Raw genomic sequence first — 26,970 nt, 5'->3', positions numbered from 1 at the left:
GAACAGTCTGACTGATTGAAACAGTCATGTCCTCTTGAGACCCAATGTCATGTTATAAAAACTCTCTTTCATTACTTAATGAGATAACCCTAGCATATTTCAGAATGGAAGCTTTAGTGGTCTATGAACTTAGTGGCATGAAAAGTGGCATGACAAGAGCAAAATAAAGACTGACACGCTTAACAAAAATTCGGACTGGGATATGCAGTATACAGCCAAGGACAGTAGCCAGTTGCTTACCCATAAATGTTCAAGACAAGCTAGTCAGTCCTACGCACCGTTCACTGTGAAGTGCATAATATGAAACAACTTAATTTTCATACTTTTATAATGATATTTAACTTTCTGCTCGCACAAGGCTCACGAGTTTATCTAGCCCCTTTTATGAAGAGGCATGTCACCAGAATATGGTCAGTATGGGATGGGTGACAGTATAAAGGTTAACCCGCTGTGCGCCAGTGCCATTTTAAAACGGTCTGACATAATTCCGCGGCCAGTGCCAGTGCCGTTTTAAAACGGTTTAAAATAAAAAAACTTCACTGTTACCGCGTTTTTAAAGATTCGTGGGTAAAAATTAGCAGGCATGTAAGGCAACTGTTCCTCTACCATCCCCCAGGCTGTCAAGGCCATACACTCACTCGCTCCCCCCCCTCACCCTCACTCTGACTCATTCTGGCTATGTGCCTCACCCAGTGCTGTACATAGTGAAGGCATTTTGTAAATATTTTCATGTAAGTGTAAGTTGTAAATATTTTCTTGTAAGTGTAATGACTATATAGTGAAGTCAAGTTGTAAATACCTTTTTGTAAGTGCCAGGACTGTACGTAATGAAGTCAGGTTGTATCTATCTTCAATTAAGTATAAGATAATGCATTCACAGTGAGAAAGACACACAAATTGTGATAGATGCTGAAGTAGTAAGTAATCAGAAAAGTATACTGAACATTGCTGTACCTTCCCAGCATAAATACCTGAGTATACCTTACATAGAAAACAGCTTTCTCTCACATATATGGCGAGCGAGAGAGTGGCTATACCTTTAAACGAGTATGTAGGACTCAATAAAACTCATTTCCAAGCCTCGGTGAGGATTTTAACGGAGAAATTCCTTGTTTCCACATCAAAATCTATCATTTTAGCCAAAAAAAAAGGTCAAAAAATGGCCGGCATTGGGGTGACCCATAGGGCTAAAAATAGCCGGCACATGGCGGGCTAAGGTGGAGACAGTGATACTTGACATGTTTCTTGTGCTAGCGACCCTAGAGGTATGGGACTGGATCTAATTTAAGCTTGTTTCCAAACAGGAGAATACATCCCAGATGAACCATAGGTTTGGTGGCAGTGTGGCCGTCATGGTGAAATCAGTAATGCGGTACATGTTCCTACTGCTGGTCACCCCGGAGGTGAGGGTCAGGGCTCTTGTTGTCTTCTGCCTGTGGTCTATCTCTACATCCATCTACTTCGGCGTCAGTCTCAACTCGTACAACCTCAGGTATAATCAGAAAAGCAGGTATTGCCACAGTGATTGGTTGTACAGTCTGAACCATAAGAAAAATATCATTCAGGTGTTGCACACTATTTCCTGTTTCCAATCCAGTTCTTTATTTCTTCATCAGGAGCATAGAGGCAGGCTAATATTTTATTCCCTAATGCAAGGAGTGATACAATGGTTTTCATTGGTATCTCAGTCACTGCCTCGATTTGCCTGTATTACATTGCAGACACAACCAACCATTGGCAAAGACGATATCTAACGATTTTTAAGGTACTGTGTCCTCTTTCTCATCAATGCATAACAACTTGTTAATGTATTGCATAAGCAAGGCTGCCTTCACATTTGCTGCTTTACAAAAACTTTAGGCTTAAGGCAAAAATGGAGCTTACAAATTTTCTTTCTTCTAAGCTTTTTCTTATCCCTCACCACATTTCACAAGATGTCGATGCAGTACCTCTGTTACTGCCCCACGTTTTGTTTTGATAATCGAACGATCTATCTATAGATAAACGCCATAATACCATAAGTGTACAGCCACACTGAATGCTATTTGCTGAGAGGATAGAGGGTAACAGGCTGCCTAGCGGATAGAGGCAAGCGATGCTGTGGCCACGTCGGAAGAGTGAAAATCGCGCGAGATGTCATAGTTCAGTGCCTGTCACACCCACTCGGTGCAATGTCACAGTCAAAAGTCTCTAGAAAATTGCTTCTAGGTGAGATTGTGTCTTATCACGAGCCCGCAGAAGTGATTAGTGTGGTTTTGTGATTCTGTATAGCAAATGGGGAGTGTTACTTAATGCGACTGAAACTTGTTAAAACAGCGTCATCAGTTGTTAAAGCTGTCTGTGTTTTCCACAACTACATCTTTGAGATAGAGGGTCCTGACTCTCGTCATTCATGTGTTCCTAAAGAACCAATTTCAAGGTGACTACAACCTCGATGCTGTCAGTATCGTTCCCAAAACAACGCTATAAGAATTACGGAAATCTTATTTCAATGGAATTGGAGCTGTTCCCTGGCAAAATGACTATGCTTTACCAGAAAACGTTATGGCTACAGGTAATGGCTAATTATATTGTTAAACCTATCACATTTTATATTTAAATAGTATCATTTGCATGGAGAATATCTGTATTATATAGCCTACTTGGATAGCATTACCAGTCTTTTTATGATACGCATCTGTTTAACTCAGTGATGATCAGTAAAAAGAAGATAATTCCACTGGGTCTGATTTTAACACATCAAATATACCGGCACTGCACATATGTTATTTTCCTTTATTTTTATGCATGTTCTGTTTAGAATATCAGTAAATTCAATATATGTGTCAAACTTACTACAGCCTATAATTCTATTCCAGATTTACGTCTAATGTAGGCCTTTAGTAGACATAGGCACAGCCTTTTGTCAGATATGAAGTTCTTATATTGTAGTATGGGCTGCATGCTTGGTATTCATAAAAATATATATATCATCATCCATCATTAATCCATTTTATTCATAACAGAAAGGTGGTTCTACCGATAAATAAGTTAGTATAGCCTAATTATGCCATACTACACAGTGAATCAACAGCTACATGCTCAACAATATTCATATAAAAGTAATCCACTGCCCCCATCAGAGAAAGGTGGCCCAACCAAGAAGTTAACAATAACCTAATCATGACAAACTAATCAATGAGTCAGCTCAACTTATAACTTACATGTTATATTTAGTTGTTTACATGTATCGTCTCAGAGTTTTTTGAGGACACCTACATTCTTGTGTAGGGGGTCCGTGGGGGTCCCACAGCACCCTTCTCTGAAAAACAGTGCTTATTATTTCTTCACTACTCATTCTTGGATTACGTCTGATCTGCTGTGGGTCAGGACCTGGCGTCCGTGAGCCACTAGGCGATTTTAACCAACATGTTGGTTCACATAGCGGGGGGGGGGGGAGAAGCGGGTAAGCTTGGCGGGAACCCTCCATCTTAGTGCAGTATGCCCAGCCTCATTAGATAATGCAGTGTGTTTGCTCTTGCCTCTCACTCGCTAGGGCGCGGCTAGGCAGCATGCTACCCTCTACCCTCCCAGCAAATCGCGTTCAGTGTGGCCGTACCCTAAGGGGTGGCCATTTGACTTTTAGTTGTATGATGGGGAGGGGCACTAACCTGCTGCCAACCAACTTGTTGACACGTAGGGGACACATATGGGTTGGTTATATGGTTACAGTCAGAGTTGTACATGGTTTCCTGGCTTACAGGAAACCATTTGCCTTGTCACTCAGTGTAAAGCCATCTTAAAAGGAAAAGAGTAATAAAAAGTGACAGGAACGATGGGAGAAGAGAGGAGAGGAGGGCAGACATCGAACAAGAATGATAAAGGTGAAGGAACAATAGGCAGCACTAAATCGTGTGTGTGTGTGTGTGTGTGTGTGTGGAGGATCACTCACTTCAGTCCAGAATTTTGCTTAATCAGATTTGAAAGAAGCCGAAACAGTGATAAACATCGTTAGCCAGCTTCATTATCGCCATACATAATCTACTTCATACGTTGAAATTACCTTGATCACCATCTCTGCCAAAAAGTTGTTCAGATGAGGATACACACAAGGTCGTCATAATACAGTAAAGTGACGTAGAAAGTCACTGGTTAAACCTGGTTCGTCTCTGGGAAATTCACCACGTGGTCAACGTGACAGTATTAAAAATGAAAGAAAAGCACTCAGGGGCTGAATGCTAATCGCCCGTCAAAATATGTTGATGGCTAATGACAAGTTACCTGCAAACCATATTAGAAGAAAATTCGCAAAAATCTACGGAATTCAGTCACAACGATTCACAAAACGCATATCTGTATTTCAAAAATATATGGCGGCTGACATTCAGTCGTCGTCGTGTGTGTGTCTTAAAAATACATAGCTTAAGGACATTGCATTGAATCATCTGCAGCACACTCTGACACAGTAAATGATACATATATATTAAATCATATTCTCTATGTGTTGGTATAACCAGAAATTCAACAAGGAAAATCATAAAAATCGATGTCAGGCCTATTTGCGCACCAGTGGCACGACAGTGTTTCCCTCTGCCGGAATTATAGGTTAATGAAAGAAGAAGACGAAGAAGAAGAACTGAAGTCAGGCATCCTGAAAAATTTGTTTCTTTTAGGTAGAATTCAACAAAGGTGAACTCAAGATCCATTCATTTTATTTTAGAACTCGTCGCTGACTTATAATTAGGACTGATTGAGCTATATATATCACAAATTAATATGGAACGAAAAGAACAAAGCCTGGAAAAAGTATTGCCTTCAAAGGAAATCAATAACTGTTAAAGACTGGTAATACTGCACTTTGGCAGAGTATGTATGGTGATTTTTTTTTTTTTTTTATGTTTATCTCATGATTTTGTCACATCCGTCACCAGTAACAGGGTAAGCTCAATACTGAGAGGAGAGTGCCTAAATATAGAGAGAAACTGTTGGATAAGCATCTGAGAATATCTAACTAATATTAAACTAATCTATTACATCATATTTTTTCAATTATGTTATACAGTACACCAAAGACGGCAACGTCAGTAGTAAAAAAACAAAGAAACTCTCCATTTTCTACACATTGTTGTTATTTTCCCTAGCCTGGATGCGTATGTGTACACATTCCTGTGTGGGATGCTGGAGATCCCTTCCGTTCTGCTGCTGTGGGGGGGTTTGACCAAACTGGGAAGGAAGAAGACATGCATACTTCTCTACCTCGTCTCCGGTGCTTCCATCGCTGTACTGGCTGCCCTTATGTATATGCTGTCTGAAGGTAGGTAGTGTACATTATCTCATCTTAACACACATTATCTTGCCTCAATTAAGCCCACATCATCTCGTCTCCTCGCCATCTCTGCTGTCTTACTAATTTTAGTGGTTGCTCTTATGTGGCCATCTTCACAGTTAGCACTGTCATTGTACATAATTTAGCAGGAATTATGACAAACAACTGTCTTTATAGAAAATTCAGCAAGAATCCTTTGCTGAACTTTTCAGTGTTTCAGTAACACAGAGAGTAGGCCAGTATGCTCTCCAATAAAATTTTTCTGACTGTCACCACCAAACTACATGCAAAGTACACACTACATTTCCCTTTCAAAACTAGAGAAGAAAAAAAAAAAGGCAACAAATGACCGGGCCTCGGAGTCCCCTTGTGGGGGGGGGGTCATAATTGCCCCCACCATCCGTCCCTCTCTCGGTGACAACTCAACGAGCTCCCTGAAACCACTGTCTGACTCACTTCTTTATTTCTGCAACATTCGCGGCCTTTCCTCTAACTTTCGTCCTGCTGAGCACCACCTCACCTCCTCTAAACCTCACCTTCCCTTCCTAACTGAGACTCAGCTGTCTGAGGCAATTGACAGCAAACCCTTTTCTGTATCCTCCTACTTTCTTTTTACTCATTTCAAAGTCAAATGGTGACTGTTGTGTATGTGTATGCAACGACTTATAATGCTCTCGCCTTCTTGAACTCGACTTTTCTGGATTCTCTACTCTCTGGCTTCGGCTTTCCTGTCATTCTCTGACTAAATATATCTGCGCTGTTTACTTATCCCCTAATTTTACTGACTATGAAAAATTCTTTGACTACCGTACTTCTACGATGGAACACATTCTATCGATTTCTCCTTTCTTTGAAACCTCCATTCTAGGAGATTTCAGTGTTCACCACCACCTTTGGCTCTCCTGTCCTTTCACTGATACACTTGGTGAACTAGACTACATATTTTCTATCCTTAATGACCTAGAACAGCTAGTACAGCACCCTACCTGTATCCCTGACCACCTTGGAAAGAGTTCCAACATACTTAACCTATTCCTTACAACTAATCATTCTGCTTACACTGTTAATATTTCTTCTCCATTGGGCTTCTTCGATCACAACCTTATTACCTTTACCTGTCCTATCATTCTGGTGCGGCCTGTGGACCCTCCAAAGAAACGTTGATTGTGGCACTTTGGAGTTGCTGCGTGGGAGGCCCACAGCCACTGCTTCTTTGATTTCCTCTGGAATGATTATCACTTCCATGGCCGGGATCCATCTGTGTGTGCCTTGCGCATTACGGAGGTTATTCTCTCGGGCATGGAAGCATACATTCTTCTCATACCCTTTGGCTAACGCAAGAAAGCCTTGGTTTAATCAAGCTTGTTCTAATGCTGTGTACAACAAGGAAAGGGCCTATAAAAGGTACCAGAGCCAACCCACCCCTGAATCACATATTTTTTATGTTTCTGCCCGGAATCGTGCTAAGTCTGTTCTTCGTTCTACTAAAAAAAATTTCATCCGTACTAAATGCTCTCAGCTCTCCAACTCGAATTCTTCCCGCTCCTTCTTGCACCTTGCCAAAAACCATTCTAACAACTTTACCTCATCATAAATCCCTCCTCTTATCTACTGTGATGGCTCTGTAGCTATTTCTTCTACTGATAAAACAAATATCTTCACTCAGACTTTCTCCTTTCCACCTTAGACGATTCCAGTGCTGTTCCTCCTTCACTTCCCCCCTCTGACTTCCTCATGGCTAACATTAAAATATCTTCAGCTGATGTATTTTCTGCCCTCACTGGCCTCAGTACTAACAAGGCATATGGGCCTGATGGAGTCCCTCCTGTTGTCCTCAAGAACTGTGCTTCTGTGCTTACACCCTGCCTAGGAAAACTCTTTCGCCTTTGTCTATGAACTTTAACCTTTCCTACTTGCTGGAAGTTTGCTCTCATTCAGCCAGTCCCAAAGAAGGGTGACCATTCCCTACCCTCTAACTACTGCCGAACTGCTTTAACATCCTGTGTCTCAAAAGTTTTCCAGGCAGTTCTTAACGGAAAAAATTTATAGCATCTTTCCTGTCACAACCTTCTTTCTCATCGTAAGTATGGGTTCCGTCAGGGACGCTCCACTGGCGATCTTCTTACCTTCCTCTCAGACTCCTGGTCATCCTACTTTCGAGACTTTGGCAAAAGCTTTCCCATTGCACTTGACATCTCAAAGGCTTTCGATCGTGCCTGGCCTAAATGTCTAATTTCCAAATTGCCCTCCTACGGTTTCTATCCTTCTATCTGTGCCTTCAACTATAGCTTCTTTTCTGATAGTTCTGTAGCCCCTGTTGTAGACGGCCATCGTTCTTCTCTTAGATCTATCAACAATGGTGTTCCTCAGGGCTCTGTCCCATCACCAGCTTTCTTTCTTTTATTCATCAATGACCTTCTAAGCTGTACATCTAACCCTATCCACTCGTACGCTGGTGATTCCTCCCTTTCCATTCAGTTCCTGCAACATCCATCTCAGCAGTTACTTCAGCAAACAAGGGATGAGGCAATGGCACACCTAATGTCTGACTTGGCTTGTATCTCTGGCCGGGGTAAAAGTAAACTTGTTGTTTTTAATGCATCAAAGACTCAGTTCTTATACCTATCAACCCGACAAAATCTTCCACAGGAGTACCCACTAATGTTTAATAATATTCAGCTCAATCCTGCATCATCCTTGAACATGCTTGGGGTTTCATTCACTCGGGACTTATCCTGGAAAGATCATATTACATCTCTTGTAAAATCTGCTTCCAAGAGATTAGGTGTGCTAAGCCAACTCAGTACTTTCTTTACCCCTGCACAGTTATTGACTTTATACACGGGTTTTATTTGCCGCTGTGTAGAGTTCGGCTCTCATGTGTGGGGAGGCTCCCCACATACAGCTCTTCTCGACAGGATGGTGTCAAAGGCTTTTCGTCTCATTAACTCCCCTCCTCTTACAGGCTCTCTCCAACCTCTGTCTCTTTGCCACACTGTTGCATCTTTATCTCTTTTCTATCGCTTCTTCAATGGTCACTGCTCCTCTGAACTATCTGCTTGCTTCCCTCCACCTCTACGACGGGTGCATAGAACCCATCTAGCAACAAACTCCCCTCCCTTTTGTGTCCAACTCTCTAATGCAAGAATTAACCGTTACTCTCAGTCCTTCTTTTATGCAAGAGGTCAGCTCTGGAACTGTCTCGCTCTGTCTGCATTTCCTACTTCCTATGATCTCCAGTCTTTCAAACGCAGTGTGTCCAGGCAACTCGAAATGATCGGATCTTGAATTTGGCTCACCTTTGTATTTTTTTTTTTTTTTTTTTGGGGGGGAAGGAACGGTTTGTGGGCTCCTGGCCTTTGGTTCCTTCTTCCTTGCATAAAAAAAAATAAAGCCTTCTTGTGAAACAATGATATTGCAGTAGTGATGTATTCTTCGTAAAAAATGATGGGTATGATTTTTTAACACCCTTGAGGTCGGGTGTCTTTATACGTCTCATTTTTAGAAATTTCTAAGTGGACACAGTGGTTTGAGACAGATATTTCGTTTAAAGCATGCGCTAAATTAATGTTTTTTTTTTACATCAGGTTTTTGCGCCACCACATACAAGCATGATGCTATACAAAGGATGCCATGAATCGTATAAAAGATTGATTTTTTTACATGAAAGCCTCAAAACTAAATAGGACGAGGGAAAAAACAGATCAGTCGGAGTCAAGGATTTGATAAGCCGCTTTTTCTCCTTTGCCAAATCTTGCACTTTTCATATTTTTAGAGGATGCAACAAACAGATCTAAAACTTGGTACCTCTGAAGATAAAATAGTTTGAAAGAAGAAAATAATCCATCCGTTAGTCGCAAAAAAATCTTGATATACTCTGCTACTCTAATCGCAGGTTCCTTTACATTGTTGAAAAAAACAAAAAAGTCCATCCGCTCGATAGAAAAAATCTGTATGCACTATTTTACTCTTACAACATATTCACTTATATTGTTGAAAACTCTTTACGGTGAGTAGGCTATATAACAAACTGGAATACTAAGCGGTAAGCAGGACCAGAGAAAGTTAGGTTTATGAAAAAAAGTTACTCCCAAGCACTCTGGCCCAATATTTTTGTGTTTCAAAGATTTGTAAGTACTGTGTATTCTCCTTAATTGTTTATTGAGGCATTATGAATCATGGACACGAATATGGTACTGTTGGAAGAGATAAATCATTGGAAACACGATGTGACAAGCAGAACTGAATTATGTCCAAGAGTTTTGTAGTGTAAGAGTTTGAAGAAAATTAGTTTCTGTCGGTGCGAAAATAAATAAATAAATAAATTAATTAATTAATTAAAATAATTGTATGCTCCATTTTACTCAACATGGGTTTTCACTTGCACTTTAAAGAATCGTACGGCACAGGACTACCAAACTAAATTATTACATGATAAGCAGAACCTGAGTAAATTAGTAGGAACAGAATTAATTGGCAGGTGAGATTGTGGTGATGGTGGTGGTGGTGGTGTTGATGGTAGTATTGTTGCGGTGGCACTGGCGGTGTGGTTGTGGTGGTGAAGTGTAATGCTGTGGTGTGGTGGTGTTGTTCATACTGATGATAAATATTAAAATAATTTATTATCATACTGTTAACATTTTAAAGCGATATAAATCTACACAGTATACACATTACTGACACTGGCATTGTACCAAGACAATAGGTGAGCTTAAGGAAGCCACACTCGACCTTTGTATTATGTGTGTGTGTGTGTGTGTGTGTGTGTGTGTGTGTGTGTGTGTGTGTGTGTGTGTGTGTGTGTGTGTGTGTGTGTGTGTTTCAGCGTATAGTGTACCAGTGGTTGTATGGTTTTGCATTATAGAAATGGCCAGAAGACAGAATATGGTTAACAGAAGCACTGGATGGGGCCGGGAAGAGGCACAGACTCCGGATGTCAGTTCTTCAAAGAGGATGCTGCACACAGCTTGTCACGGCCAGAATGTCTTTGCATTTACAAGCAGGCGACATTATATAGAATGTCAACATTACTATATGAATATGTACGATGCACATACAAATTTCAATTCGTTAATACATATACCTTTTATCTTCGCGTTTATGAACCCTCCAGATAAACAGTTTTGGGGCTGCAACAGTCTTATATGCATATAAACCTTTCTCTCAGAGCTCATTTCATCTCTGTATATACGAATCTGAAATGACGAACGCTCACATCTCGGGGATCAATGGAGATAACAAGCTGAAATTTTCTATACACACTCCTGGCATCATGGGGAAGGTTTTTAGGCATAAATCGTGGATATCCGTTACTTTGAAATTTTGGTCTTTTTGCTACAGTAAAACTGCATTCAGTAACTGTTTTATGCGAAAATAATGCCGCGAAGCTCTGATCATAAAGAAAAGTGCAAGATTATCTGCTGCAGGAGTTTTACTCCCAGATCTTTAACCGCCGAACCAGCTTTTCCGGATCTTGTGGCAGTCGGATTTGTCACCGCCGGATTTTTTCACAGCCTGATTCATCACATTCAAGTTGGCACTAATATAAACTTTCTTTGGAAAGGTTTAATGGTTATGCAAGGAACTTAACTGGCCGACGTATGTGGCTTATGGTGCTAAGTGGGCCGAATGCCTCCATTGTGGAGATGCCCGGCTTAGCCCTGCAGGTCCGCAAGTCATATATAACACACAGTAAGAAAGCTTCTCATTCACCACTCATAGATGGCTCCGCTGAACACATGCAAGTTAGGCGTTAAGGAACTGCAGCTGGATGTAGCCCTTGAGGGATTACTTTCGTAGATGGTTTGCGTTTCTAATTTAATAACTGATCACCTTTAAATGGCTGGATTATGTAGCCTAGCCTGGAGCCCCTATAGTTGTGACAGGGAAATAATGGATTGGATGACAGACAGATACATAATATCAGATACCTACTGTTTACACCAAGACAACACCATATTCTTTGCAAATTTATGCATAGGTATTGGTTTGTGTATAATTGCATATTTATAATTCTTAAATATAGTAATTTTATATGGAGGTACTGATGACACAAATAATTGGTTTCTAGCAGTTGATTACACATTCTTAAGGTTATGTGCTATATTTTTGGATATTAATGGTATTTATAATATTGTACTCTATGACGTACGGAGGGGTGGCTGATTCAAACCAGCTTTGTCCCAGACCAGGTTCATTTGAGCTAATGTAAACGTTGATACTTGCAGTGGATAATAACAATGATAAACTATTTCTAGCACCTGTAAATATGATTGGTGATTTTTCAGTGCCAGCTGGAGTGAAGCTCTTCTTGTCACTGAGTGGTAAGACGGCCATTAGTGCAGCCTTGCAGCTGATGTGGATATACACAACAGAGTTGTTCTCCACTGAATATCGGTCCCGAGCTGTTGGGGAGGCCTGTACTATCGGAAGGATCGGTAGCATTATGGCCCCGTACATAAATGATATCTTGGTAAGTTTCAACAGTGAATATAGTACTCTGAGTAAGAACTGTATAAGACTTTCAAATATTCAATGGTTCCAATGTGACCTGTCATCCGTGGACCGAGGATTCGATTATCCCCCAGGTCAAGGTTCATTAAGAGCAGTTAACTGCAAACTCTTCACAAAAACGTACTTAGCGTTGCTCACGTGTTATTGGCTTTTATGAACACAGTAGAGTTTGCATTGCAGTTACTGGGACCTGGACAAATCTCATTCCGTGGTGGTCAAACCAGGTTGCAATATGCTGGAAAAAAAAAAAAAAAACTGGTGAACTAATGGTCTTTGACAGAGGGGAGATGAGTAATGACTGCTACGTGTTGCAAGGGTGTGCTGTGTTCCAAGGTCAGTTGGTGGTGTGATAATTTTTAGGTGAGAGTGAGGATGGCTCGGACGGTGGGATGGTTCCGACATTGACGTTCCCGAAAGAATATTTCCATTCTGTATGCTTATTCGTCTCAATACTACAGCCAGCCTCCACAGCCAAGCAGCCCTAGTGAGATTTTATAAAGGTCGTATTTTTGCCTGGGAAACACAATGAACATCTTTTCGAGAAATGCCTATGGGTACTTTTGAAACGAGAGGGCGAGCGTCATTCCTGGCTGAGGGTTCCCAGTAGGCTTGCCAACACCCTCCCCCCCCCCCCGATTCGCCGGGATTCTCCCGGATTCCTGTATAATTTCCCGTCTCCCGAAATGGATTCCTAATCTCCCGGAATCTTAGACAAATATATTCTGTTTTCAGTAAAATGCAGTAGCAGTGTAACACATTAACTTATTTAATATGTAATTACAGTATTTTCTAAACGTAATGTAACGCAAAACGTGACAGAACAGACAACAATCAACGAGGTAAGTGTACACGTTCTGCATAAGATAGGTGGTGGAGACGGATCAGCTGCTGAACCCTGGTCCAGTCCCGTCGTCAGTAACGCAACTTACTCCCGCCAGGCGTGACGTGTCACGCATGATAGCAGTCGGAGATGTGCTGATGCAATCCTCTAATCATTTTTTGAAGGAAACATGAATGATAAAACCCTTATCATACATACTTTCTCCACTGAAAAATGTAGACATGGTATTCATAGTGTTAAGAAAGTTGTCCCTTGACACTGATTTTCAATAATTTGTTTTCGTCTACTCTTACACCTTCAAATAAAAGCTTCTTTATTTCAGGAATTAGTTTATTTATTCCCGTTTAATTTTTATAGTAAAAAACTTGTTTTATCTAAGTATATAAAGAATATAAACCAGCCTGAAGTGATCAGCGAGTGATCACGCTATTTCAGTCACAGTACACTAAAAGAAACAAGGGAAACTGCAGCTGCACTTAGGATGCCGTGTTTGTGTACTACCTCCCGGATATGTAGTTCAGATAGTTAGCAAGCCTAGTTCCCGGTGGTGAGACAAATATGCACACAGAACGGAAATATGCTTCAGGGAAATAGTATAGATACTATTCTGGTAAAATATATATATATATATATATATATATATATATATATATATATATATATATAGGCTGCTTCCCCCAAGGAAAGGGAGGTAGCCGAGACAGGACGATACACTCCCCATTTACTCATCCATTCAAACACATTGATTCGCATCTTAGCCCCAAAGGGGAGAACGGACAGATCCTCACCGTACCACACCGCACAAGGGTCAACTGCAATGCAATCAGTGACATCCGCAGCAGGGCCCGACAGCAGAGCTGGTTTACCTCTGCCACATCATAACAGACTCATCCCCTTACCCGCACCTGACCTGAAATAGCTGATCAGACCAAATGCGGGAGAATATCCCCTCAGGGCTGCGTCATCACTTATTCATTCACAGTTTCTTTCCATTTACTTCTGTCACGCACAGCCACTCTTCCTTGCTCAACAGACGTCCCTCTCGCATCCAGCGCTCTCTTCACACTGTCCATCCATCCTATTCGTGGTCTTCCTCACAGCCTTACACCTCTCACATCAGATCTAGTTATCTTTTTCACCAATCGCTCATTATCCATTCTCTCCATATGCCCAAACCATCGGAACACCCTCTGCTCAACTCTACCAGCCATCTCCCAAACAACTTCAGTTCTCCTTCTCACTTCATCATTCCGCACCCGATCCATACGCGTCACTCCACACATACTCCTCAGTCACCTCATCTCCATTACATTCAAACTCTTCCTCTCTGCTACACCCATATTCCATGTTTCAGCCCCATATAATGCAGTCGGTACCACAACACCCTCATACAGCCTTCTCTTTACAACCATTCTAAGCGAACGACATCTAAACACTTTTTTCATTCCTCCCAGCATCTTTCCTACTTCATTTATTCTAAACTTCACTTCTGCATCTATTCTTCCATCCACAGCAACATGTGACCCTAGATATTTAAAACACTCTACCTCCTCAAGCAATTCTCCTTTCAAAACTACAGTATATTCATCCCCCTACCATCTACCAACCTCATACACTTCATCACTTTACTCTTATTCTCATTTACTTTCAATTTCCTCCTTTCACACACCCTTCCAAACTCCTCTACCAACTGTCTCAATCTCTCCTCTGAATCAGCCACCAGTGCAGTATCATCTGCAAACAGCAGCTGCATCAGATTCCACTCTCCACCATCAACATTCACCAGACTCAGACCTCCACCTAAAACTCTTGCATTCACCTCCCTTACAACACCATCCATGTAAATATTAAACAACCAAGGCGACATCACACATCCCTGTCGCAGCCCCACTCTCACAGGAAACCAATCACTCACAGCATTTCCCACTCTTATGCCGGGCGCACATTGAGACGAAGGGCATCACAGAACAGGGCAGACACAGGGCAGAGCAGGGCAGGACAGCATAGGCGTGGTGCGCACATTGGCTCAAGCAGTCTGTCGTCCTGTGCTGTACTGTGATCATTTGCATTATTACAGTCCAGTGGTACGAGCTCTCTCTCTCTCTCTCTTTCTCTCTGTCTCTCCATACACACACACACACACACACACACACACACACACGATGCAACGGCACACAGCAGCAGTCAAATCCATATGCTGATTCATGATATTAATTTTCATACAGCAATATACATACCATCGTTATACTGCAGAGTTCTTGCAATATCAGCCCATATCTCGTCCTTGTAAGATCCCTTCATGTACTCAGGATAAGTAGTATCATACAATACTTTTTGTTGGCAGACAGCCTCTATAAGTTCCTCGGTGGATGACATTGTGAGAACTTACAAAATGACTGGCTGTGCCACACGTGTGCAGGAAACTGCGTTTCAAAGGCTGCGCAGCACAGGCCGACACAGGTCTGCAGCTGTGCTGTGCTGGTCTGCGTGACAACGTGCGCGCTTACATTTGAAATAGTGAGATGCAGTTTTCTGCCCTGCTCTGTGCTGCGTCGCCTGTGTCGCCTGCGTCTCAATGTGCACCCGGCCTTACACACGCTCTATTATTTACATAAAAACTTTTCACCCCTTTTAGTAACCTACCATCAAGTCCATACAATCTTAAAACAGTCCACAAAGCCTCCCTATCAATTCTATCATACACTTTCTCTAAATCCATAAATGCCCAAAACACATCCTTGCCTTTCGCTAAATACTTTTCACACACTTGTCTCACCGCAAACACCTGATCCACGCATCCCCTCCCTCTCCTAAAGCCACACTGCTCATCACCAATCACTCCCTCTGTACCCTCTCTAACTCTCATAATTAACACTCCACCATACACCTTACCTACAACACTCAACAGACTTATAACCCTAAAACTAGTACGTTCATACTTATCACCTTTGCCTTTATACAACGGAACCACACAAGCACTTGCCCAGTCAACTGGCACCATACCTTTCACAAAGCACACATTCAACAATCTTACTAACCAGTCAACAATAGTCACTCCACCACCTTTCAGGCATTCCACAGCACACCCATCCATACCTGCAGCTTTCCCTGTTTTCATCTCCTTTACTACCTTCTCCACTTCCTCCTTCGTGATCAAAGAGTCATTCAACTCTCCCAACACATTTATTCCTTGCACCCTTCCATCCGCCACAATATCAGCCACCCTTTCTTCCTCTACATTTAACAGTCTTTCAAAATACTCTGCCCATCTCTTCCTTACTGCATCCATCTCAATTAACATCCTTCCATCCTCTGCTTTTACTCGTTCTTCCTTCCCAGACTCTCCCTTTCGCACCCTTTTCACCTCCTTCCAAAACATTTTCTTATTCTGTTGAAAATTCTCTGTCAGCCACCTACCCCACCTCTCATGTTCTGCCACTTTAGCATCACGCACAGCCCTTCTCGCCCTATTCCTCTTTTCCTTATACCTCTCATATAACATCTCATCCTTCCTCTGCAGCCACACTTCATATGCACGTCTCTTCTCAGCCACAGCCATACTTACTTCCTCGCACCACCATTCACTTCCTTTTCTTACACCACCAACCACACGTCTCACACCACACACCTCTTCTGCATGCCCCACCACAGCACTCTTAAAAAACTGCCATTCCTCCTTCACACTGCCATTTTTCCGATCTTTCACTGCGTTCCACTCACCTTTCAATTTCTCCTGATACTCTATCTTTTTCTCACACCTAACCCTCCAAGCTCTCACCCATCTCTTACCTACTCTTAACTTTCCCTCCACCAGGTAGTGGTCAGACATGCCTCCACCCTCCCCTCTCAGGACTCTCACATCCAACAATCTTCCTATTACATTCCTAGACACAACCACATAGTCCATATATATATATATATATATATATATATATATATATATATATATGTGTGTGTGTGTGTGTGTGTGTGTGTGTGTGTAAAATCACATGTAATTTTTCCGTTGACTATCATGAGGAGTAGACTGTAGCACCAGTCGAGCAGGGCAGTACTCCCAAGGTGGATGGAAAGCTGATGACAAGGAGAGCTGGAGCTCCCGTTTCATCAGCCCTCGGGACTAGTTCCTGACCATCTCCCTTTGCTGAACTTTTTCAGTGTCTCAATAACACAGAGATTAGGCCAGCATGCTCTCCGATACAAGTTTCTCTATTAACACCAAACTACATGTACAGTACACACTACACTTCCTTTTCCAAAATTCAAAAACTTATCGTGGCTTCAAGACTTATAGCCTGGGAGTGCCCAGGGGAAGGGGACCATAAATGCCCCCACCATCCGCCCCTCTCCTGGTGACGACTCGAACCGCCTGGAACCACTGTCTGACTCATTTCCTCATTTCAGCAACATTCGCGGCCTTTCCTCTAATTTTCGCTCTGTTCAGCACGACCTCTCCTCCTCTAAACCTCACATTCTTTTTCTAACTGGCACTCAGCTGTCTGAGCCAAGTGACAGCAAACCCATTTCTGTATCCTCCTACTTTCTCTTTACTCATTTCAAAGCCAAAAGGTGGCTGTTGTGTATATATATACGCAATGACTTTTCTTCCTCTCGTGTTCCTGATCTCCATTCTTCTGAATTTTCTACACTCTGGCTTGGCTTTCCTGTCAGTCTATGACTAAATATATCTGCACTGTTTACTTATCCCTTAATTCTACTGACTATCAAAAATTCTTCGACTATCTTACGTCTACAATGGAACACATTCTATCCATTTCTCCTTTCTCTGAAATCTCCATTCTAGGAGAAGTCAATGTTCATCACCTTTGGCTCTCCTCTCCTTTCACCGATCCACCTGGTGAACAAGCCTACACCTCTTCTATCCTTAATGACCTAGAGCAGCTTGTACAGCACCCTACCCGTATCCATGACCGCCTTGGAGAGAGCTCCAACATGCTTGATCTCTTCCTTACAACTAATCCTTCTGCTTACATTGTTAATGTTTTCTCTCCGTTGGACTCCTCTGATCACAATCTTATTACCTGAACCTGTCCTATCGCTCTGGTGCGGCCTGTGGACCCTCCAAAGAAACGTCGATTGTGGTACTTTGGAGCTGCAGATTGGGAGGCCCTCAGGCAGTACTGCTTTGAATTTCCATTGAATGATTATTGTTTCCATGGACGGGAGCCATCTGAGTGTGCCTTGTGCATTAAGGAGGTTATTCTCTTGAGCATGGAAGCATACATTCCTTTCTCATATCCTTTGACTAATGCAAGAAAGCCTTGGTTTAATCATGCTTGTTCTAATGCTGTCCGCAACAAGGAGAGGGCCTATAAAAGGTACCGGAGCCAACCCACCCCAAATCACATCTTTTTTACGTTTCTGCCAAGAATCGTGCTAAGTCTGTTCTCCACTCTGCTAAAAATAATGTCATCCGTACTAAATGCTCTCAACTCTCCAACTCGAATTCTTCCCGCTCCTTCTGGCACCTTGCCAAAAACCTTTCTAATAACTTTACCTCATCATCCTTCCCTCCTCTTTTCTACTCTGATGGTTCTGTAGCTATTTCCTCTACTGGGAAAGCACATCTCTTCACTCAGACTTTCTCCTCCAATTCCACCTTAGACGATTCCAGTGCTGTTCCTCCATCACTTCCCCCCTCTGACTTACTCATGGCTGACATTAAAATTTCTTCAGCTTATGTATCTTCTGCCGTTACTGGCCTCAATACTAATAAGGCATATGGGCCTGATGGAGTCCCTCCTGTTGTCCTCAAGAACTGTGCTTCTGTGCTTACACCCTGTCTAGGCAACCTCTTTCGCCTTTGTCTGTCAACTTGTACCTTTCCTTCTTGCTGGAAGTTTGCTCTCATTCAGCCAGTTCCAAAGAAGGGTGACCATTCCCAACCCTCTTACTATCGTCCAATTGCTTTAACATCCTGTATTTCAAAAGTATTCGAGTCAATTCTTAATAGAAAAATTTTAAAGCATCTCTCCTATCACGACCTTCTTTCTGATCAGCAGTATGGATTCTGTCAGGGACGCTCCACTGGCGATCTTCTCACCTACCTCTCAGACTCCTGGTCATCTTCCTTTCTGGACTTTGGCGAAAGCTTTGCCATTGCACTTGACGTCTCAAAAGCTTTCGATCGTGTCTGGCATAAATCTTTAATTCTAAAACTGCCCTCTTACGGTTTCTATCCTTCTATCTGTGGCTTCATCTATAACTTTCTGCTCGTTCTATAGCTACTGTTGTAGACGGCCATCGTTCTTCTCCTAGACCTATCAACAGCTGTGTTCCTCAGGATTCTGTCCTATCACCAACTCTCTTCCTTTTATTCATCAATGACCTAAGCTCTACATCTAACCCTATCCACTCGTACGCTGATGACTCCACCCTTCACCTTTCCATTCGGTTTCCACAACGTCCATCTCAGCAGTTACTTCAACAAGCAACGGACGTGGCTATGGCACACCTAATGTCTGACTTGGCTTGTATCTCTGACTGGGGTAAAAATAATCATGTTGTTTTTAATGCATCAAAAACTCTGTTCTAACACCTATCAACCCGACAAAATCTTCCACAGGTGTACCCACTAATGTTTAATAATATTCAGCTTAATCCTGGATCATCCTTGAACATGCGTTGGGTTTCATTCGCTCGGGACTTATCTTGGAAAGATCATATTACATCTCTTGTAAAATCTGCTTCCAAGAGATTGGGTGTGCTAAGCTGACTCCGTTCTTTCTTTACCCCTGTACAATTGTTGGCTCTATACACGGGTTTTATCCACCCCTGTGTGGAATATAACTCTCATGTGTGGGGAGGCTCCCCACATACAGCTCTTCCCGATAGTGTGGAGTCAAAAGCTTTTCATCTCATTAACTCTCCTCCTCTTACTGGCTCCCTTCAACCTCTGTCTCTTCGCCGCACTGTTGCATCTCTATCTCTTTTCTATCACTGCTTCAATGGTCACTGCTCCTCTGAACTGTCTGCTTGCATCCCTCCAACTCTACTATGGGCGCATAGCACCCGTCTAGCAGCTAACTGTCATCCCTTTTCTGTCCACCTCTCTAATGCAAGTGTTAACCTTTACTCCCAGTCCTTCATTTATGCAATAGGTCAACTCTGGACCTGTCTCCCTCTGTCTGTAATTCCTGCTAGCTATGATCTCCAGTCTATCAAACGTAGTGTGTCCAGGTATCTTGAAATGATCAGATCTTGAATTTGGCTCTCTCTAGTATTTTGCTCTTCTCTTGGAAAGAACAGTTTAATTGCGGGTTCGTGGCCTTTGGTTCCTTCTTCCTAGCATAAAAAAAAAAAGAAAAAAAGCTTTGGGACCATGAATATGTGTGGGTTCGTATGCATAATATATTGTGTTAATATTATTTGTTCTGGAAGACATTGCCGTGGCAAATCGATGCTTATCTTTCATGTGTCAGATGGAAGTGCCCTCAGAAGTTATTATGTAGTTTCAAGATGGTTCAGCCAGTAGATGGTTTGTTGGAGACCTAACTATCTCTGTGATGGTGAAAGGATATTATTACTTATTCATACAAATGTACAATATAGGTATTATATTAAGATGTTGCAGTTCTATGACAATACACACACACACACACACACACACACACACACACACACACACACACACACACGCGCGCGCGCGCGCAAACATACACACTCTGTGTGTGTGTGTGTGTGTGAATCAATTATTTATATTTCCTTTTTTTACCACTTTCGAGGGAAAAACATTTAATGCAATAAAGGATATCGAGTATAGTACTGTATATGGAGCAGTATTTTTGTGTTAAATACATTGAGTACATTTTCATTAGTAACTTTTTCCTTCATGATTAATCACCATCGTGTTATTATGCGACTTGGACAAGTATAATACATGTCCGATTCATCCCACTGTTGTGCCCGAACCTTCCTGGCAGTTACATCTTAGACCCCTTGAGTATCAGAGTTCCTCCTCGATACTTAAAGATCTACAGCTTTGAACATTCCCCAATTAGCAGCCGAAGGATAGGATAACATTTTGGCTCTAAGAAATTGTAATTGCAATCAACATATTTTTTAATATTCTGAAAATTGGTCGAATCGTCACAGCTCGCCCCTACAGTGGTGAGTTATGTGTTCGTAGATAAGGTGGTAGTACCCTTGTGAAGTCCTTAACCCGCCACGTCCCGGAGACGAATTCACGCCCTCACATGATGTGCACTCATATCCCGGAGACGTGAATTAACGCGGCAACATTGCAAGGTCCCTAATTTGCACAATTTTCAATTTTCGCGAGTGATTTTTGGCACGTATACTCGGGACACCTTCCTATATTCCTCTACAAGATGCCAAGCAGGGACAATGCCTTACACCGCATAACCTCTCCCCCCCCCCTGCACGCCATTGTCTCGGCAATTCACCTGTTACCAGTGACCTGGCCAATAAAGACATTCAGGGCCAGAGTGATTCCCCAATCGATGACAATGTGGAGGACAAAGTTTACATAGCATTAGAGGAAGAAACAGTCAGAAATGATGATCAGGTAATGTGGGAAAAAAAGGTCATGAATGGTGATGAGTTGGTGAGTGAAACAATGCTTATAATGCCTATATTACTGTTTGAAAACCAATATACTCTTGTACTACTTATAAATTCGTACCAAGTAAATTAATAAATACTGTTTATGAGTGGATAAAATAGTTACCCTCCCATAGAACTCGTTTTCTTTGGTGCCAGCCTGTTAGAAAACCCAGTCAGGTAAGGAGGTACTCGTACCTAGATCGAGTATTTTAAACCTCAGGTGAGCGATTTCTCTATGAATTTTCGATGTTTCTCACCAAAAGCGGATGTTTGAGCCAAAAAAAAAGATCCAAAAATGTCGGGACTGGGGCGTACCACTGCCCAGAAAACGTTGGGATGGGGCAGGTTAAAGGTATCTTAATGTAAAATGTATTTTACCTTTTTTTTTTTTTTTGTGCAAGGAAGGAGGAACCAAAGGGTAGAAGCTACCAAGATTGTTTCTTCCAAGAGAAAATAAAAACAAGATACTAGAGAGCCATATTCATGATCCATTAAATAGGAGGTCCGTACACACACTGCGTTTATGGACTGGAGGTCATTGGCAGCAGGTAATACAGACAGAAGAAGACAGTTCCAGAGTTGACCTGTTGCATACATGAAGGACTGGCAGTAACGGTTAATTCTTGCATTAGAGAGGTGGATAGAAAAGAGATGAGAGTTTGCTACACGATGGGTGCTACGCACCCGCCATGGTGGTGGAGTAATGCATGCAGACAGTTCAGAGGAGCTGTGACCATTGAAGTAGCGAAAGAAAAGTGATAAAGATGCAACAGTGCGGCAAAGAAATAGAGGCTGAATGGAATCCGTAAGAGGAAGAGAGTCGATGGAACGAAAAGTCTTTGACTCTACATGTGGGGAGCCTCCTTTCCTATGAGAGTTGTACTCCACACATAGGTGAATAAAACCACTGTATAATGTCAACATCTGTGCAAGGGATAAAGAAGACATGGAGTTGGCTTGGCACACCTAATTCCATGGAAAAGATTTTTAAAAAGAAATAATATGATCTTTCCTAGATTTTTTTTTTTTTTTTTTTTTTTGTCCGACTCTGGGCGTAGGCTTCACAGCCTGCTTCCAAGGCCCAGTAGTCCTCCTACATAACATGCGCCTCTACATGTCACCCGGAGACAATGAAAGCACCAGTATGTTCAAAGATGATCCAGGACTGAATTGTTAAAAATTAAAGGATACTTCTTTTGAAAATTCAGATGGGTCGAAAAATGTAAGAAATGAATTTCTGATGCATTAAAATAACAGTATCAGTATTACTTTTACCCCAATCAGAGATATAAACCAAGCCAGACATTAGGTGTGCCATAGCCTCATCCTTTGTTTGCTGAAGTAAGTGATGAAATGGACTTCACGGGAAGCGGATGGAAAGGTGAAGGGTGGAGTCAACAGCATACTGTATGTATGGATAGGGTTAGATGTACAGCCTAGGTTATAGATGAGCAGAAGGAAGAGAGCTGGTGACAGGACAGAGCCCTGAGAAACATCACTATTGATAGCTCTAAGGCTGGGGTAGGGAAACAGGGGTAACTTATCCCAAATGAGGTAAATATAAACATTTCTAGAGTACTGCATGCGGTATATTACTGATTTTTCACATAAATGTAAGTTTTTCTCGGACATGATGTAAAACCATGTATCATTTATCATAATATTTGTTGTTTTTCCTCCATACTATTGACAGTTGTGTACACAGACCTGGCTAATTTTATTTTTTGTTTTTGTTTACTTTGAGGCTTGGGGGTTATTTCATTTTACTCAGATTTTTGGGTAATACCCTAGAAAGTTGCCTGACCCCTGCTCTAGGAGAAGAATGGTGGCCGTTTACAACAGCAGCTATGGAACGACCAGAAAGGGAGCTAGAGAGAAAACACAGATAGAAGGATGGAAACCATAACAGGCAGTTTGAAAATTTAAGATTTATGCCATACTTAATCAAAAGCCTTTGAGAAGCCAAGTGCAGTGTCAAAGCTTTCGCCAAAGTCCCGAAAGGAGACACAGGGAGTCTGAATGGATGATGAGAAGATTACCAGTGGAGTGTCCCGGGTGGAACCTTCACTGACGACCAGAAAGAGGGTTATGATAGAGAAGGTGCTTTAACGTTTTTGAAGAATGAATTCAAAAATTTTAAAATACAGGATGTTAAAGCAATTGGGCGATTGTTAGAGGGTTGGTAATGGTCCTTCTTCTTTGGGACAGCCTGAATGAGAGCAAACTTCCAGCAAGAAGGAATGGTACAAGTTGACAGACAAAGGTGAGGGAGTTTTCCTAGAGAAGGTGTAAGCACAGCAACACAGTTTTCAGGACAACAGGAAGGACCTCATGAAGCTCATATGCCTTATTAGTACTAAGGCCACTGATGGCAGAAAAAGAAAAAAAAAGAATCAATTGAAGAAATATTAATGTCACCCATGAGGAAGTCAGAGGGGGAAAGTGATGTAGGAACAGCACTGAAATCGTCTGAGGTGGAATAGGAGGAGAAAGTCTGAGCTAAGAGGTCTGCTCTATCAGTAGAAGAAACAGTTTCAAAGCCAGCAGAGTTAAAGAGAAGAGGGAAGGATGATGAATTAAAGTTGTTAGAGAAGTTTCTGGCAAGGTGCCGGAAGGAGCAGGAAAAAAATTGAGTCAGAGAGTTTAGAGCATTTACAACGAATGAAATTATTTTCAATAGAGACTTAGCACAGTTCCGGGAAGAGACATAAATGAGATGTGATTCAGGAGAGGGTTGGCTCCGGCACCTGTTGTAGGCTTTCTCCATGTTGTTGGCAGCATCAGAACAAGGGTGATTAAACCAAGGATTATATTTTCATTAGTCCCTGGATGACAGAAAGAAATCTGAACCTCCATGCCTGAGAGAAAAACCTTCGTAATGGAAACAATAATAATTCCAGAGAAAATCAAAGAAGTATTACCTGACGGCCTCGCAATCAACAGCTTCAAAGTGCCACAGCCACTCCTCTCCCGGCCATCATGGGGAGAGGGATGGGGTTTTATGGTCCCCCCCCTCCCCCCGGACTCCTAGGCTGGGTGTTGAGATGTCAGTTTTGCTGATTTTGGAATAGGAGGTGTTGTGTGTAACGATGATGTAGTTTAGTGATGACAGCTAGGGGAAACTGTATGTGTTGGCCTACTCTCTGTGTTACTGAAACACTGCAAGGTTCAACAAAGAGGGATGGGCAGAAGCTAGCCTCTGGGTTAATGAAACAGAAGATCCATCTCTCCCTGTCATCAGCTTTCCATCGACCTTGGAAGTATCGTCCTATTTGACCGGTGCAACAGTCTGCATTGTACAGTAAACCCTATTCATTATTTTCATTTACTATCTTGTATTTTTTATGCAATTTGTGACTTGGGTACCTAGTTTGCTGCCTGTTTGAGTATCAGTTCGGGAAAGCTAGCTAAGTGTTTGAACCATGTTTGCTTCTATGTGAGCAGTGTGAAACCAGAGGCAGGAAAGTAAATGGCAAGAGACAGGTTGGCAATTAGACTGTAGAGTTCAGACTAATGACAAGAATTCCTCCCTGTACCATTACCTAACGAAAAACAATGAGTACCTGAGTTTATGCTTGGCCTTCTTTGGTAGCAACAGCAAAACAATAAAAGCAAGATGGGAATCAAGGATACCATAGCAGTTCGAGTAAAGGAGGTCCAATTAACTTTAACACTTGGTAAGGAGTTATCTCCAGCGGTCTTTCAAGCATTCTTCGCACTACAAACTCGTAAAGGAGTCAGACAAAATGAGGGGAGTCAAAGATTGGAAAAATCCAGAATACCGAGCCATGATGTTGAGATTCCAGTTGAAGCAGCACCACAGCAGTATATGTGGAACAACAAACCACATTGAATTAAAAGTGAAGAGCGGATGATGAGGCTATGTTAGCACAGGCTGAAAAAAGGTTCGTGACAGCAGATGCCATAGAAATACGGATCCTGTGATTCGAGGAGGCAATGCAAGGTCAGGGTGAGAGCTTCAGTGACCTCATGACTTGTTTACAGCAGCTATCAAATCAGGCATACATGAAGGAAGCTAGCAATGTCATACGGAAAAGAGTTGAGTGGCATTTCCTGGATGATATAAAAGACAGATGTAAGGCACAAGAAAATTAACCCGCAGTGTCCCGTCGACGTTCTTTAACGTCCACACGTTTCGTCACTGCCAATCCCATCGACATACTTTAACGCGGAGCAATTGAAAAGTCCATAATTTGCACAATTTTCAAAATTCGCGCGAGATTTTCGATTCCCCCACCTAGGCAAGCCTCCCCTACCTGCCACCAGGCAGGCAGCCTCCCAGACCCCACGTGACCCACACGCGCCCTTGTCTCGGTCACTCACGTGTTAGCAGTGACCCAGGTCAGACATGCTGCGTAAAGGTCTCTCTGAGGACGAAATACAATCCGCCCTGGATGCCTTCACTGGAGATAGTGATTCTCCACTGGATGACAATGTGGAGGATAGGGATTATGTGCAGCCTGAGGAGGAAATAACCAGCAGTGATGAGGAGGTCCCTTCACCGAAAAAAAGCGGTATGTTACGTATCATAAGGCGAGGGAAGGCCAGCCTGGACCCCATACACATGCACGGACCTCTCTCCAGCCCCTAGAGAGAGATTCTGATGAGGACGAGGATGAGGACGAGGATGGCGGCGTAGGACGTGATGTTGCCTCGTGGTTGAGGAGGAAGAAAATTTCACCTCGAGGATCAGAAGGTGCGGCGAGAAGGCAAATCAGGTATGGTTCTTCTTTATTGTCTGGGGAAGGTGAAAGTGGTGTGGCGGAAGTGAGGGGTGAAAGGGAAAGTGGTGTGGCGGAAGTGAGGGGTGAAAGGGAAAGTGGCGAGGTGGAAGTGCAGGGTGAAAGGGACAGTGGTGTGGCGGGAGTGAGCGATGAAGGGGAAAGTGGTGTGAGGGAGGCAGCATGAGCACGTGGTGTACGTTGGCATAGGGGAGGCGAGGTGGAGCTGCTCCCTAGCACGTCTTTTGCCCCACAATATTCCCTCACTTCCTCCCCACAGCCCCATGATGTGGGGAAAGGAAAGAAAGCGAAGGGAAAGGGGAAAGGAAAAGGGAGAGGGAAGAGAAGTGTGAGTGATGAACGGCGCCACTCTTCACCTCCCCAACCTCCCCCACCACCTTCCCCTCCCCATCCTGACGAAGGCGACGATGGGGACGAGGCTGGAGACGGTAGTGTGTCGTGGAACTGGGAAGATGGGAGTAATTTTACTCCCATCATTCACCCTTTCACTGAGGAGTGGCGGTCTGGTTGCACGGCTCGAGGTATGCATGCGGGCTCCACTAGGGTGGATTTCTTCAACCTGTTCTTTGGGGAGGCGTTTGTGGGCCGCATAGTGGAGCAGATGAACCTCTTTGCAAGAAGCCAGCACCGTGAAAGTGAACGTCTGGGTACTACAAGCAGGCACTCCCTGCAATATGACTATCCTGTAACCCTTGCTGAGATGTTCTTATTTTTTGCCCTGGTTCTCTTGATGGGTGTTGTCAGAAAAAATCAAATTCCTGCATACTGGACCACTGACCCAATGACCAGCACACCTTTCTTTGGAAAGGTAATGGGTCGTAATCGATTCCAGGAGATTCTCAGCCGCCTCCACTTTTTTTATGCAGATGACCCAGCTAATGCCAATAACACAGATAAAATGAGGAGAATTAGGCTTGTTTTTGACCACCTACAGGAAATGTTCCACTCATCATTTTATCCTTACA

General features: G+C 42.6%; 1 protein-coding gene across 1 annotated transcript in view; it reads left to right on the top strand.

Moving 5' to 3' along the window:
• The window catches only part of LOC145406386 (solute carrier family 22 member 21-like), a 78,398-nt gene that overhangs the window by 32,971 nt on the left and 18,457 nt on the right, over positions 1 to 26,970 (top strand). Inside the window, exons 3-6 of the mRNA XM_080277551.1 lie at positions 1,305 to 1,492; positions 5,121 to 5,293; positions 11,593 to 11,777; positions 15,004 to 15,119. Coding sequence (XP_080133677.1) covers positions 1,305 to 1,492; positions 5,121 to 5,293; positions 11,593 to 11,777; positions 15,004 to 15,119 — 662 coding nt within the window. The remainder of the gene's footprint in view (positions 1 to 1,304; positions 1,493 to 5,120; positions 5,294 to 11,592; positions 11,778 to 15,003; positions 15,120 to 26,970) is intronic.

The sequence above is a fragment of the Coenobita brevimanus genome, chromosome 70 (assembly GCF_032717465.1).
Source record: "Coenobita brevimanus isolate Jiangsu-jjx chromosome 70, ASM3271746v2, whole genome shotgun sequence".
Lineage (NCBI taxonomy): Eukaryota > Metazoa > Arthropoda > Malacostraca > Decapoda > Coenobitidae > Coenobita > Coenobita brevimanus.
The sequence above is the reverse complement of the archived record's forward strand: the minus strand, read 5'-3'. Positions and strand labels throughout refer to the sequence as shown.